This window comes from Echiichthys vipera (assembly GCF_963691815.1).
Source record: "Echiichthys vipera genome assembly, chromosome: 16".
Lineage (NCBI taxonomy): Eukaryota > Metazoa > Chordata > Actinopteri > Perciformes > Trachinidae > Echiichthys > Echiichthys vipera.
Genome location: NC_139841.1, coordinates 4988379 through 5004341, shown reverse-complemented (window position 1 = coordinate 5004341; position 15963 = coordinate 4988379). Strand labels below are relative to the sequence as shown.

Here is a 15963-nt window from a genome sequence, read left to right as displayed (position 1 = left end):
CTTTTAATAAACTTTGGCTTCACTAACTACGTTGTTGCTGCTTTGTTTTCTGTGTAGGGACTCTTCTCATGCTGCTGCAGAGGTTTGCTGTTATTTTGAGCAGTATTAGTGGTTAAAAAAGACCTTTGAATGCCTTCACCGTACTGCCCCGGGCTAATCAGTGTTAGCCACATCTGGCTGTTAGCGACTCTACCGGATTTCTCCGTAATAGTTCATACACAAAAAAACTGTCTTGGTGGCTTATTTGATGTGTTTAGGAGCCGGTAAAGACCCTGGGATGATTTTGGGCCTGAATTACACTTTAAGGTCCCAATGTGTTGTGCAAGCATTTACAGCATTAACACGTTTTTCCATTTCTAAATAACATTTGCTGATACAGATCACACTTTAATGCTTGGTGTGACTGGGCTATAAAAGTCAGGATTTACTGGCCTCTGCTGCACACATTGTTCCCATTAGTCTCTGTGAGTTCTCCCACTTTATGGATGTGCAATAATAAATCAATGGATGAATAAAATAGCACTATTCCATAGTTTGTGCTGGCATCTCACTTGTCAGAAGCGTATTGAGATGGTGCTGAAAAGTCCCCCTCCACTTTTATTATTATAAATGTTTTTCTTCTTTTTCCTCCTGTTGGATGTTTGCACATACGTACATCATTCTGCACAGTGAAGCAGAGTTTGACACGAGAAGGCTGTTTTCACACTGATTTGTGACATCACAACTAGATGGGAAGTCAATCCTTATCCAATATTTACCTTATACTGATGTGATGTAGAAACTCAGAGCTGTAAAAAACATACTGTGAAAATGGGTGTGCAGTGGAGTAGGAGACCATTTTGTCTTCATTTGCATATTCATAGATTCTGTAGTTTCTAATGAGGTAAAAGGATTTAAATGTGGAACTCAGACACACATTATTGTTATAATAATAATAATATTTGGTATTTCTTAAGGGATGTCTGGAGGAGATCTTTAAGAAATCTGCTACTGTAAGGACAGAACTAGCAATCAGGAAGTTAAAGTTTCTTCTAGTCAGACAAGTTAGTTGTATGGTAAGGATGTCCTCTTACCTTTTCTTAGCTTACAAACTTTAACTTTAAAAATGGATTAAGAAGACATAAGGAATACAATCGATCTAGCAATGAGGACGACCACAGCGAGGGCTTTGAGAAACATTCATTTAATCTCTGCATTCAGATAAGAACACCTCTTACTTACTGGCCAACAGTTGTCATCAAGTGGAGGCTTCTCTTCTTCAGACAGAGATGTCAAATCTGACGTCTCTCTCAGAGGAAGATTCAGTGATTTTGCAGTTCACTAACATTTTAAATTCGGGCATGACCCGTCACAAAAAGGGCAATTTTACATCATTTCAAACATGGCTACTTTAAACTGATCAAATCAATACACACTGTCTTTTACAATTCAATTCAGACTTGATCAGGTGTAATTTGAAAAAAAGAAACACTGGAAGACAGCAAAATGAAATACTGCCACCCACTGTAGGTCATGTGAAAGAAAATTGAAATATGGATCTGGAAATTAGAGCGCACAGATTAAAACAATTAATTAATTCATGTGCGATGTGTGCACGATTAAAGAAGTAGAAAGAAGAATTAAGAATGCTCAGTAAAGATGCGTTCGTGGCAGCCATTTGACTTCTGATAGTGGCTGTCAGAATAAAAAAGGGCAGGGGGATTAGATAGATGCAAGACAATACACTTAATGTAATCTTTGCACTCACTAACTGAAAATTTTTTGTATGCTATAAAACATAAAATCCACTGTACTGCAAATAATAGATTTACCATCAAACACTGGATTACTAAAGCATAATTTACACGTGACCACAAAGTAGAGGCCAGGAGAGGCGCTCTGACAATCCAAGAGTGCAATGGCTAACGTGCTGTGACTTGTTTGAGCTCACTGATTTGAGGAAATTTAAAACAGTTATCAATCGATTTGCATTAAATATTACCTGAGACTGGAGACTTGATCTGTGCTCTGTTCTTGTTAACAGATGAACTGATTGTATGTCTGGTCTCATCAGGAGATTTGTTGATAATAAAACGATAAAACATCCACCCATATCAGGTGTGAATGTGCATTGTACCACCAGAGGAACAGCACTTCCAAGTCATTACACAGCAGGTATAACAGCATCATTTAAAGTGCAAGATGATCAGAAGGCGATAGGGACCAAAAACAAACTGTGGTCTTTACAAATAAGCCATCAAGACATTTCAAGAAAGAATGTATTGAGCTGAACTCGGGGGCGTTCGGTAATTGACTTGTTTGGCGTTTGGTACTTTTGCGCTCTGATTTGAAGTTTTTTCTTGAGGCGTTTAGGGCATTCCTGCAAAAAAATGCGAAGCACAGACAACAGGAAAACACGAGGCTTCACTCAATGAAAATTATTACAAAAAGCTGCTACTGATATTTCAGAGCCATGGTCGGGGCCAGAAATTCTTTCTGTCACAAACCTCGAACAGATCAGTGGGTCAGACAGACTAAACAAGCCCTCTGCCCTGCACTCGCTCTGCTACTGCGGGATGGAGAGGGTGGAGCAGGTTAAAAAGGGGCATGTATTTTAGTAAATCTGCTAACCATGGGGAAGGCTACTCGCTTAAATCGCCTACTGATGATGATGATGAATACTGGTTCAGACTACCAACTGGAGCTTGGTAGTCTTGCACCAGGTGTGGGGTTCAGTCATACAAATGTCACTCAATCACACTAAGAGTGGTCTTCCTATCCGGTCTGACTCATCAGCGCCATCACGGAGAATAGCCCCGGGGTATCCACTTCATTTATGAAGGGGTTAGTAAAGTCTGGAAAATCTTCACAGTTTGGCTCTGGGGGTTTGCTCCAGCAGTGTCCTGATGTCCAACAGTGCCTCCTCCACGGCCTGGGCCAGATGTGCTGCATTTGTTTCTTCACAGTTGTTGAAAGATGACACTGCAAAGTTGATGTGATCGTTCATAGGATTGTAGCACACGCCGTATCCATTGGATGTGACCGGGCCGAAACACATGACACAGTCAGTCTTAGAGGGAACCTTGAATCGAAATGAGAATGTAGTTAGTTAGAAGTTGGTAACAAGGTAAATTACTTGTTGGCATGTATGCTTTATCAGATCTTTGTATTAAAGTTGTACTCCATCACACACACACACACACACACACACACACACACACACACACACACACACACACACACACACACACACACACACACACACACACACACACACACACACACACACACACACACACACACACACACACACACACACACACACACACACACACACACACACACACACACACACACACACACACACACACACACACACACACACACACACACACACACACACACACACACACACACACACACACACACACACACACACACACACACACACACACACACACACACACACACACACACACACACACACACACACACACACCTAGAGAATGCCTTTGCCATTATGCAGATTCAATCCTGGCCTGTACCTGAGATGTAGATAGCTTGTAGTGTAAGGCTTTGGCGTATGCTGCGTCTGTGTAGATATCAGGTATGGAGAGTTTTTCCTCAACAGCCACCATCTTAAGGCCCAGGAGGTGTCTGTCTATGGCCTGGCCACTGATTGCCTGTAGGGATGAAGATAATTCATTTTGTTTGTATTTTTAGTCACGAGAAGTTAAAGGAGACCTGTTGTGCGTTCCTTCCCTCCGTCATATATAATGTTACAGTGCTGGATGTTCATATTCAACGTGGCCACAGCTTCAAATAGGTAAACATGTTAAAATAATCCCTGTGATTGAAAAACTCAGATTTCAGACTGTCCTGAACGCTCCATTTTCAACTGTTTTTTTTACTTTTGGCTCGAAGTGACGTCAGCCCTTGCCACATTTCTTTATCTGGTCATCCTCTCCCGGGACGCTGCCGCAATGTTTAAATTACATACACTACTACATGCTAACGCCGGCATAGGGGCCAGACCCGCTGAGATTACACCAGAACCCTGGATGCAGAGGTGCGAAGCAACGTTGGGGCAATAGGAGGGTTGAGACAGGACGGGCTTATGGAGAGGAGAAGATTTAAGCCTGGTCTCCCCTCTGTTGTTATGGGCAATGTACGGTCTCTGTACAACAAAATGGATGAACTGGCGGCGCTAATGCGGAGCCAACCGGAGTACCATGAGGGCAGTCTGATGTGTTCCACAGAGACATGGCTGTACAGGGACATCATGGACCAAAACGTCTCCGTCGATGGCTTCCACACCCTTCAGGCTGACCGGGATTGCACCAAGAGCTGTAAGAGGAAAGGAGGGGGGCTTTCCTTTCTAGTAAACAGCAGATGGTGTAATCCTGGTCATATCAGCGTTACAGAACAACTGTGTAGCCCGGATGTTGAACTGCTGGCCGTCCATACCGTCTGCCTAGAGAAATCCTGCATGTCATCACCGTTTTTGTCTCATCAGCATCACTGCCATAGAATGAGTACGAGAGAAACACTTACAGGAATGTACTGAAATGTTTTAGACGTTTTTTTTCTCATTTTGTCATTTTGTCTATCAAAGGATTTAAATCTTCACACATTTAAACCGAATTTTAACCGTCTTGCGATACATCCCTATGTATATGTCACAGATATTTTTTCACTGCTGCTGCTCTTGTCTTGTTTGTTGATTCCATGTGTGCCTTTCACATTTTATATTGTCTGATTTATTTAGTAGTATTTCTATTTTCTCTAATGTGATCCAGTGCGATAGTGTAGCTCACATAACAACAAAGACACTCTATGGCACTATGCAGAGGAAGAACCTGATACACACCCTACACTTGTTGGTGGATACATTACCTGTTGGTTTGGCTCTGTACATGGGCTTTTTACTGACAATCAGAAAAATATAGAATATCCCAGAACCTACTAAGTGTCTGCCAATCGTGGTGCTGTGAATACTCACCGTGTTAGTATATGACCTGTGTGCCTTTATAGCTTTCTCCAGCAGATCAACCTTCTCTGTGTTCTGTGCAAAACAGGAAGATAGGAACGTTACAACACATCTTACTGTAGGTTATTGTGAACAGTGTCACCTATCTAAATATATCTAAAGGATTTCATTTGTAACACTGAAATTCATCAACATTAGAAGAATCATTTGTACTCATGTACACTATGGCTCCAAATGAAATGAGGTTTCCAGTGTTATGAGTGCTCTTTCAACAGACTGTTGTACTTGCACTTAGTGTTTCATTTACCACGTCAGAGTTTGGCTTGTTTGAGTTTGTCAGTTTGCTGCCAAACGGTTGCTATAAATACAAATGCAAAATACAAACTGGCAAAATGATAAAAATGGCCAGTAAAATCATAGGGAGGGAGCAGAAACCGCTGGGATGTTTTAATGAGGATAGAGTTGAACAGAAAGCACATAGGATTTTGGCTGATCCCAGTCACGTCCTGGCCAACAAATTTCAAAAGCTTCCCTCAGGAAGGCGCTATAGAGCTGCCAAAACAACCAAAAATACTCATAAGTCTATTAATTAATACCGAATGCAATTACAATATTAAATTCATGGACGCATTCCAGGACATTTTAGAGCTATGTACATCACCTTTTTACAATTTCCGTATTGAATGACACGTGTCATTCAATACAGAATGACACGTGTTACTGTGGGATTTTATGTGGTGAAGCCAAAGGCAAATTTCCACATTGTGGACAATAAAAGAAAAAGATTGAAAGATTGAAAAAATCCCCAAAAACAAAATGTTAAAAATGTTCCTGCTTGTCACACCTGTTTGCTGGGCTCATCAAACGCCTTGACAAAGGAAGCTGAGGCACTTGAGGCTGATCGGATTGTATCTGTACGGCCCAGTCTGAACATACGCAGGGAGGCACTTTCATATGTGGCACAGCAGCGCTGGTACATCCTGCCGAGGAGAGGAGAGACAGTGAGGAGAGGAGAGACAGTGAGGAGAGGAGAGACAGTGAGGAGAGGAGAGACAGTGTGAGAAAACTGACGGGTGGTGGTGGTGGTGAAGAAAAGAGCCAACAAAGGCAGGGAAGAACACTGACAGCTGGTGGAAGCAAGTAAACACTGCAGGTTTCAAACTTGGAAGGGAAACAATTTATGAGTGAGAGAATTTTATTCAGTTATTTCAGTCTCTGAATTTTTCACTTCAATTATTAATTTTCTTTGATCTCACGTGAAATCGCAGATTTGAGTTACTGACTGATGGGTGCATCTCTATTCGGGACAATTATTTAGATCATTACTTCTACAACTGTTATACAATATGTATCAGTCCAGATTATTATATGCAAATCTATTCAGTCTCTATTAAGGGGTACAAGAAGCTGTGTTTCAGCCTCATTTAACTGTGTTATAAATGTTTGTTCCATAAAGCGCTCTAGTTAGCCAGGGCGTAGAAGAGTCAAAGATCTGCATACAAAGTCAGCCCCACCTCCATCCGACCTTCCAAAATCTCACCTGTAGTAGGCTAGTTGTAGGGCCATCTGGATGAAAGCATCAGGGCTCATCTTGTGGGCCTTTGGGACATTCTTCCCAAAGTGGCCAAACACAATGACCCTCATATCCAGGTCTTGGGCCAGTCTGTGGCGGGAGAAACGTCAGGACAGTGAGACCCAGGATATCCCTTTGCTTAATGACGAGCAGTGAAAATGTAGATTTACTCATTATCCTGGTCACAGTTTTGTTATAAAATCCACCCTCACATGTTCATGGCGTGCTTGGCCTCCTCAATGTCCTTCTTCATCTCAGGAGTGATGTTGAAGTGCAGTTTCTGGGGCATGGGCAGAGGCACCATGGGAGACCGCACCATCTCTGGCTTCCTCCTGTTGGCACAAACAAGAAGGCAAAGAAAGGACCCGAGATGGGAAAAAAAGAAATGTAGTGAAAAACCAAAGTGATACTTAATGAAGCCATGGTTTTGTGTCCGTGATCAAGCTGTCCATGCCAGTATCAGAATGTCTCTATGTACTCTCCGACTCGTTTCTGAATTTTCTAAGACATTATAACAAGAAAGGAATCCAAGCAGACCTACAGAGTCCAACTCATCTCCCACCTACTTACGTGTATTCTACGACATGGTCGATCAACGCCACTATGGGCGGGCCCTCAGCGGGGGCATGCTCGTAGTTCGCACCACATGTCCCGTCTTCTCCAATAATGAACTGAAAGACAGATGAAACATGAACGTGAAACAAGAATTTCCATAAGATCCCGCCTGACGATGTCAAATTATTACCTTACCGATTTTATATTTGTATGATTTACATTTAACACTCCAGGTCTGTTTTAACTCTTTGAGTCTTCATCGAAAGATGAATTTAATCATACGGAGTGACTAAGTTCTGGATCTGTGAATGTCCCAGGTGTCCTGTCCTGTCCTCCCAGGGATAGAAACAAAAATTGATCAGGGAAGTTAAAAAATACATATTGGGACGTTCCCGGGATGAAAGATAGAAGCTGTCTAAAAAAGAAAAATACAACAACGATGAAACCCTAACATTAATCTCTGGTGCAGCTGTCGATAAACCACTGGGGGGATTTTACCCTTTGTGGTGTGAGGACAGTGTGTCTGTCTGTCTCTGTGTCTGTCTTTGTCTCTCTCTGTCCATCTGTCGGTCTTTCTCTCTTTCTCTCTCCTTTTCTTCTTCCCCAACCGGTGCAGACAGATGTCCGTCCTCCACAGAGCTGGGTCTGTCTGACGTTCCTGTCTGTTAAAGGGAAGGTTTTCAACGCCACCGTACTCTACAGGGGAATTGTTGGGTCTATGTTTATCATTAATAAGTCATTGAGTGTGGTCTTTACCTACTCTGTAAAGTGTCCTGAGATAACTTTTGATATGATTCGGCACTGTAAATAAAATTTAATTTAATTTAATTGACAGGGAAAAATTCCAGCCACACTCTCTCTCCTGTTCATTGGACAATCTCTGGCCTTCGCACATGCACAAAACATTTTTTTTTATTATTTAAAAAATATATATTTAAGAAAAATGGTAACACAAAGATTGCGGATATTACTGTAATATGATGATTTATGAATTGCATATGTTATGATTAAATCAGTGAATATGTAACAACTGTTCTTATAAACGTGAGCTCATTTATAATTGAATCATTTACATGGGGATTTATTTATGCCACGCTTTTAATTATGGAAATATTTTTTTCTGTGGAAATTTTAGAATTGGAACAGCTTTGAGATACTTTGCTTTAATTCTATCTTGGGAAAGTTATCAAAGTATGAAATGACTAATATCAAGATAGAAGATTCTGTCATCCAGCCCCACAGGATCTAGAAATTGAGGAGAGTCCAAACCAACATTCAGATTACGTCTGTAAACCCGTCTCACTACAGGATCATTTGGACGGATAATATGATCAACCTTGGATCAGGAACACCCTCGTGGTGGTCAGGAGAGACGTTTCTGACCCACAGTTGCCCAGTTGTGGGGCCAGCGTGTGTGTGTGTGTGTGTGTGTGTGTGTGTGTGTGTGTGTCTGTGATTAGAAAGCCTCAGTGGGTCACCTGCAGCGTCTTGTCGAACCAGCGGTTGCCACTGTTCCACTGGCTGCCTCCTCCATGCAGCATCTGGACGGCGGCACAGCTGCGGTACATCTCATCAGACACCTGAGGCATGGCTCCATCCAAACACAAAGTGAAGATGCTCCTCTGGATAGCTGACACTGACTTTTTGTTGGTTTTATCTGGAAACATCAAGTACACGCACACAAAGCAAACATGATGTTCTCATGGAGTCGGACTGTGATCACATTTAAGAAGCTGGAATCTGAGAATTTTGTCTTATATAGACCGATTAATTAATTCATCTTTGCAGCTCTACCCCTGTAATACAAATGTAGGCTGTTGCAAATATACTCTTGGAAGACAATTCTATCTTTCTTTTTTATATTTGTCAGAGAATTTCCACCACAACAGATTTTCTCAATCAAACTTTGAATTTCCCTATTTACTGTGTCTCTCACTGGTGCAAATTGCACAGTGCTTTTGATGCGAGAAGGCTCCAGCCTCCTTTAGATCCCTGTCTGTGGTCTGTTAGCTCACCCTTAGTGAGGTTCACGTAGGCCTTGCCCCAGGCGTCTCGATGCTGGGTGGTGAGGATCCCGACGGGCTCCGTGTTGGTCTGTGGTGAGGAGCTACAGATCCTCTCCAGCTGAACACAGAGCTGATCAGATGTCAGGGGAGTCCCATCACTGTTGTACACCTCCAGCACAAAAAACTGGTTCCGAGCGGAGGAGAGACAAGAAAGGTTCAGTCAGGCTTCTAACTTTGAGTTGACAATTGTCAGTTTAACAGAACAACAGCTGTAGCTAATTCACATTTCCATTGTATTTACGTTCTTCACCTAATTGTCATCAAACAACCAAATCTAGACTACTGAATTACTGAACTGAATCACTAATGTCAGGCCCGGTGAAAACCAGGAAGCCTGTTCATTGCGGGGCTGTTTACGCCTTTAGTAGGCCCTTCATCGGAATGGTGGAAACTCTGTGTGAAAAGCTCCATTGTAAATAGAACTTGCTTCATGACACAGGCCCCTGGTCCTCAGACACATATATGGGACTTTGACCATTGCTACTCACCTGGAAGTTGTGTACCACAGTAATGTGTCTGGGGGGCCTGGAGCTCTTGCCGTGGTTTACCACCGAGTCTCTCTTCAGACCAGGGATCCGGCAGGACGACAGCACTTCATAGTACTGATTCATACACAGGGGCTTCCCTCCCAGATATTCAACTGGAATTGTCTCACTGCAAGACATACAAGCTATGCCATTAAACACCGACTTAGCCACAATAGCATTTACAATATTCTACCATTTATTAATTGTCCCTGAAGCTATTGGATGTTGCATGACCACATTGAGTAATGTCTCCATCTTTGACACAAAATAAAAACTTAGTTGGTTAGTTATGATATTAAACACAGTCCAGTATTCTAAGAAAATGTATTACTGTTTAAAAAGATTATTCACAATAATATCATCAATAAAATACACATTATATTACACAGTTAAGTCAAAACATTGCACTGCAACCCTGAACTTATCAACACATTACCTGAAAGAGCTGTATGTGAGGATGCAAACATCCGAATCAGTTGGACTGGACATTAAGGGCGCACTCCCTCTGTCCGTCCGTACCGCGCCCCGGGCTTTAGGGTAATTGCACTCACACTGGTCAAACGAACTAGGCTTTACTCGTAAAACCTGTTTGGGCACGGTACGGAAGGACAGTGTGAGTGCGCCCTCAATGGTCTTTACCCTCCCAGCCCTCTAGTACAAAATCAGTGATCAGTCCCCGATTGAGATCATGTGTGAATAGAGTCTCACAGAATTCACAGCGGAGGGGTTGGCGTGTTTAAGCTGTTTCTATCATGCAGCTCATGCAAAACCAGAAGAAAAAGGGTGATTACACTAAGACGCCAATGAAAATGGGCCACACCAAAATCACAAGACAGGCAAGAGACTGGCTTGGATATGGTGTGTCATGTCCAAGCCCGCACTACAGCGACTTCCTGGTTGATTTAATACGGAAGTGCCTACAACTACAGATCTCCGAGTGTCCAGTAGGAGTAGTTTGCACAATAAAGCAAGTTCTCATGTTAAACAGGCCGTTTTCACAGCATAATTAAACTTTTTTGTACCAGGCTAGGTTTTATTTTATTGGAGGTTAAAGTTTATGAATAGTTAGGGGCGTGGCCTCTTGAGTGACAGCTAGCCTCTGGCCCTCACTTCTCCTCGGAGGCTAGCTGTCAGGATTAGCATCATTAGCATGCTAACTCCATCTCGACTGTGATCATATATGTGGTTTTGTTAGTATAAGTGACAAGATGGTTTGCTCTTTGATCAACTGTACAAACAGATGGTTTAGGAACAAACCGTGTTAACGTTAGCTATGTTATGATTTTTTTTTTCTTTAACTTTGGACTGTTTCTGTTGGAGAACATTATTTGGACCTTTTGGACAATTATTTAAAATACATTTTCTGATACCAAGTGTGGCTCATTGTTCAATACACTGATTTAAACTGAGTTTGCATAGTGGCTCTGATTATTGCTGAATAATTGTGATCCTGCTGTCTGGTGATTTTTACATGTGCGCACTGACTCCCACTTATCTAGTAATTAGTTCTGTTAGCCTAGCCCCCAGGCGGTGTAGTTAATGTGAGCTATTGTGGCTAATTCTATAAACATCAGCCAGTAGGATGTATCTTCCTCCCCCCAACGTCCCATACATGCCCTTTTTTGGTAAGAAGAAATGAGGAGTAGTCAAAGTCTGACAAGATGGAGACTCACAGAGGCGATTATGATTGGATTAAGTTGAGAGAACGGACCCCGGCGGAGAGGCTACGTCCATTTTTTATACAGTCTATGGTCATATCCTGCTCTCTGCATGCTCTACCCAAAGCTTGAGCTAGTTGAGCTATCTTAGATGTAAGCTAGTCAACACTGTTGGTAACTTTGCACCAAAGATCGCCTTTTTAGTCTGGTATCTGTGACCATACCATGGCATTTGCTTATCTACTGGAAATATATTTTTTATTTAACGGGAGACTTTTTCACTTGCTTCAATTAAAAAATGGTTTAAAATTTGAATTCTGTTAGTGTTCATAAATAAAACTTCTGTTTTTTGTTTCTTTAAGGGTCATTGTAACTGACAATAATAACAATAATTATAGTTGTATAATACAGAATATCGGTTATTAGACCGTGAAAATCTCATACTGTTGTAACCCTATTTGTATTTACTATGGCAGTAATAGCACCTGGAAGCTTAGGGACAAACCCATAAATCAGACAAAAATGGACGGGCCACATATAAGGAGAATATTATACTTTAAGCGCAGTACTTACTTGTCAATCATTGTCTTAAAGTCCAAAACACCTGCTATCAGTTTGGCAGCAAACCTAAACAGAGAGGACATAAAACAGTTAGTGTCTAAAGGTTTTAACAATGCACTTTCTGAAAACATCACCGTTACACAACAGAATGTACCTACTCTGTAGAGTGTCCTGAGATAACTTTTGTTATGATTTGGAACTATAAATAAAATTGAATTGAAAATTGAATTAAAACTGAATGGATCACAGCACAGTGGAGCTGTGGAACAGGCATATGTAGCAAAAAGCAATATGACATATATAAACTAGAGTTGATATATTTTTATATAAACAATTCATCCAGATCTGACACACTGTGAGTAAGTAGCTTTCATTTGTCTACAGTAGCATAAACACTGCATCTCTGACATGTCTGTCTTCTAAAGGAGGAGAATCTCACAGTTGCCTGGATGATATGGTCAAAATCTTCTATTCTGATATAGGTCCATCGTTCCAAGTGGACATCTACACATTCTCCACCATTATCCAGCTGTTAAGACATGACGTAACGCCCCTTCAAAGTAGGTTTTCCGGGTCCAGGCCGGTCCGAGTCTTGTATTTCTACGATGCCGCAGTGCCCCGTTCCTTGTTGTTTGAACAGATCCGATTTTTTTTTAAAAAACAACGTAATTGTCATTTTACCTCTATCTTATTGATAAAAAAACATTTGTCTAAAGAAATCGTATTTTGAAAGGGTGTCATGTCGGACTGAACAGACCAATTACGCAGAGAGAACCCAGCCCTGAGCTATGCACTGTTGTATTCTGGGTAATAGAGGTTGGAAAAGCTTGTGACTGGAAGGCTGCCAGTTGGATTACAGTTTATGAATCTCATTGAACTGAGCGAAAATGTAAAGTGTCATGTAAGAACAAAACCGCAATCTTCAAATGATAATCCCTCGGGTATTTTTTAGAAAACATTTTCGGGGAAGTTTGAGTTAGTATGTCCTCTAAACAAATTTAGAGGACATACTTTTATATCACAATATCTTGATACATGGTTTATTCATAAAACAATTCCACTAAAAGAACCATAGGTGTATGGGTGGTTGCGATTGTGTCTACTGTGAAGAAACCCGTAAAGACCGAGCTGAAAGGACCTTAGCTGAAAGTCACGACAAAAAGTTGACGCTCGGATCGTGTGCTCACCTTATTTGTCCCTGCTTGTCACTGAAGTTCATGCGGGGCAAGACCAACCCAGGACTTGAATGAACAACCACAGGCAACCGGTAATTAAAATAAGCAACCTGCACCCACCACTCTGACAACTACAAAAGACACACAGAGATACAGACAGTCAATAACAGATCAACACAATGGCACAATAATACAGTGTATTAGAAGGAAAGAAGCCAAAGGTCAGTGGGGTTTGCAATGTGTGTAGAGAATGAAAGCAAGCAGGTCGTGTCAGGGAAGCGTTGAATGTTCCCGCATCAATACTTTTTAAATTCAAAGGGCCAAAGTCTCACCCAGTTCTCAGTGTGGCGTGCTCTCTTTTCCAGGCCTCTCTGAAGTCTCTCTCCAACCCCTCCCGCTTTCTGAAATTCCTCCACCAGCTCTTTAGTATGCCTCAGCTCTTCCACCTCCACGATGGGCTCCAAGGCACTGATGTAGCGCTCACAGGTCTGCTGCAGAGGGGGGACAGGCAGGCCGGGCAGTCCCTTCTGGTGAGTCAGGTATCTGCCAGAGACCCGAGTCGCCGATACAGGCTTCACCAAGTGACAGGGTTTCACTAGGCCGCAGGGTTTCGCCATCCCCACCTTTACCTGAGAGACAAAAGAGTGGACAATAAATGCATGTTTTTGGTGCAGTTTTGTTGAAAGAGTGTGTTGCTGTAATTTCTCCAGTCAACTGGAAAAGAGAACTCAGCAACACTGACTGACAGAGTAGAAATAAGTCATTAAAGCAAATCTTGTTTGAGACCAAAGTCACGTATTAGTCGACTAATCGGCTAAGAGGGGGCAGCCCTATTATTTTGCAGGACAGTGGCATTATAAACCAGATCAGATACTCCCCAGGTACTGAGAAAGGCTGAGCACCGTTCATCTGAACACAATTTACTTTTCTTATGTCAAAGCCCTTTGTTGATTGCCGTTTTTAAAAGGTGCAATACAGATAAAGTTATTATTATTATTGCATGATACAGACCTGGATTAAAATCAGCAAAACATCTCTGTAATGCATAACAAATCTGTTTAAGACCTTGGTCAACTATTGCTTTTGTTTAGTTTACTAAATGAACTTTAACTGTGTTCCAACTGGTTCCAGCTCCCATCACCCCCAAGTGGGATACGCTTACACATGATGGATGGATGGATGGATGGATGGATGGATGGATGGATGGATGGATGTTTTGGTGTTACACCAAAATTGGTTGCCACTTGTTTCATACATTGTGACCCTATCTACAACCAACTGAATTAATATATAGATCTTGGTGGCAGTACAATATAGAAATATGTGTGTAAGTACAATGTGTATAGTGTAACTTTTATTTTTATTTTATTTTATTCTATTTTTTATTCCGTTAAATGTAATTTTTTTATTTGTATTTCTAATTTTAAAATCACTCACTTTTTCCATCTGCTTTTCTAAACTCTTAAACTGCTGTAACAATTGAATTCCCCGTGTGCTCAAGAAAGTTGATCTCATCTTACATGATCTGAGTTCTCACAACATGTGACCATATTAAACGCAAAATGTCCACGATACTTCTACTACTACTACTAATAGTTATATTTATGATATAGTTATATATATCATGTATATATACACACACACATATATAGTAGAGTTATAATAATAATAGAAAATTGGACCTTCTGGATACTCAAAGAGAACAACAACAAAACAAAACAAAACAACAGACAGAGGGCCATGTGTATTTATCTTCAGCTTGCCTGCAGTAGTACAGATATACATTATATGTCAACTTAAGTACTAAATGGCTCTGGGAAAACAAACACAGAAACTATTCAGAGGCTATATTTAAATGTTCCCAGTGCACGTGCCACTGATGATAAATTAGTTTAAGCTAAACTCCTGCATTATATGTTATCCTATGACAAAGCTGGACTATGTTTGTCCAGTAATATGGAAATGGCCTTCAAACAGCTGTCCGTTCAGTCTGGAGCTGAGTAACGTAACATTACCATAGTGTTTACTTCCTATTATCTCCCTATCTACCGTTAGAGTTAGCATAACACTAACAGATACTCAAAGTTAGACCGAGTTAAGTGAGTGTTCTCGCCTCAGTCAAGCTTGTCCTTTAGTGTCTTGCAGCTGTTTTAATGTTAGGTCATTCACCTTTGACCCAGTTAGCTTAGCTCACTTTGAACTACCGCTACTTCGCTTTATTACGAGCTAGCGACCTGCTAACAGCTAGCAAACATTTCTTTACCAACGAGCATTAGTTAACCAGCTGGAGTTACCTGATACATCCCCACAGTGATGGAGGTTATCTTACGGAGTAGGTATAAAGTCAGTTCTATTGCCAATACATTTCAATAAAGTTGGCTTATACCCAGCGTAAACAGTGTAAAGGTGCGTGGCTCACCATAGTTCTGCTGCAAATGCCCCACATTCTGCTGTGAAAGAAACGCCCACGGATTCAGGTCCAGCATGAAGCGTTAGCCAACGCTACGTGTTTGATCGGCGTTATGTTAGACCGGGCCAGACCGGGTCAGGCCCACTAGTGACAGGCTGAGAGCACTGCTAACTTCAACAGCCAAACAGCAGGTCAGGTGCTGTGCTGGACAGAAGAGCTGTAAACGCCACTTATCTCGCTGGGTGGGACTTATTGGTAAAGGCTGCGTGCAGTGCTACATATAGATCAATGAATATTGGAAACATCGGGAGAATCAACGCTATGATATGTTTCATTAAAAACATGTGTCATTCTGAACGAGGAAGTCAATGGGACGGCATGTTTACATTTGACACTTCCAGTACAGTTCTGCTGATAATAATAATTATTATAATAATTATACACGGGACTTATTTCTTATGGAATAATG

The 15963-nt window shown here is 41.4% G+C and overlaps 1 protein-coding gene across 1 annotated transcript; it reads right to left on the bottom strand.

Annotated features, from left to right (window-relative positions):
- Nucleotides 1-1226: 1226 nt before the first annotated feature.
- Nucleotides 1227-15666, bottom strand: crata (carnitine O-acetyltransferase a). The gene is made up of 14 exons (XM_083930006.1): nucleotides 15504-15666; nucleotides 13417-13713; nucleotides 13097-13215; nucleotides 11922-11975; nucleotides 9652-9817; nucleotides 9113-9287; nucleotides 8576-8754; nucleotides 7113-7213; nucleotides 6755-6874; nucleotides 6510-6632; nucleotides 5814-5949; nucleotides 4982-5044; nucleotides 3525-3662; nucleotides 1227-3061 (listed from the first exon to the last, which is right to left on the bottom strand). Exons 1-14 carry the CDS (start codon nucleotides 15528-15530, stop codon nucleotides 2846-2848), a joined length of 1914 nt encoding a protein of 637 aa, XP_083786132.1. The 5' UTR covers nucleotides 15531-15666; the 3' UTR covers nucleotides 1227-2845.
- Nucleotides 15667-15963: the final 297 nt, after the last annotated feature.

Excerpts from the sequence above, each read along its gene's own strand:
- crata (XM_083930006.1), bottom strand. The coding sequence starts at position 15,530 with ATGTGGGGCATTTGCAGCAGAACTATG. Across the intron at positions 13,714-15,503 it reads GCATTTGCAGCAGAACTATG|GTAAAGGTGGGGATGGCGAA; the intron begins GTGAGCCACGCA and ends TTTGTCTCTCAG. Across the intron at positions 6,633-6,754 it reads GCCAAGCACGCCATGAACAT|ACTGGCCCAAGACCTGGATA; the intron begins GTGAGGGTGGAT and ends CTCCCGCCACAG.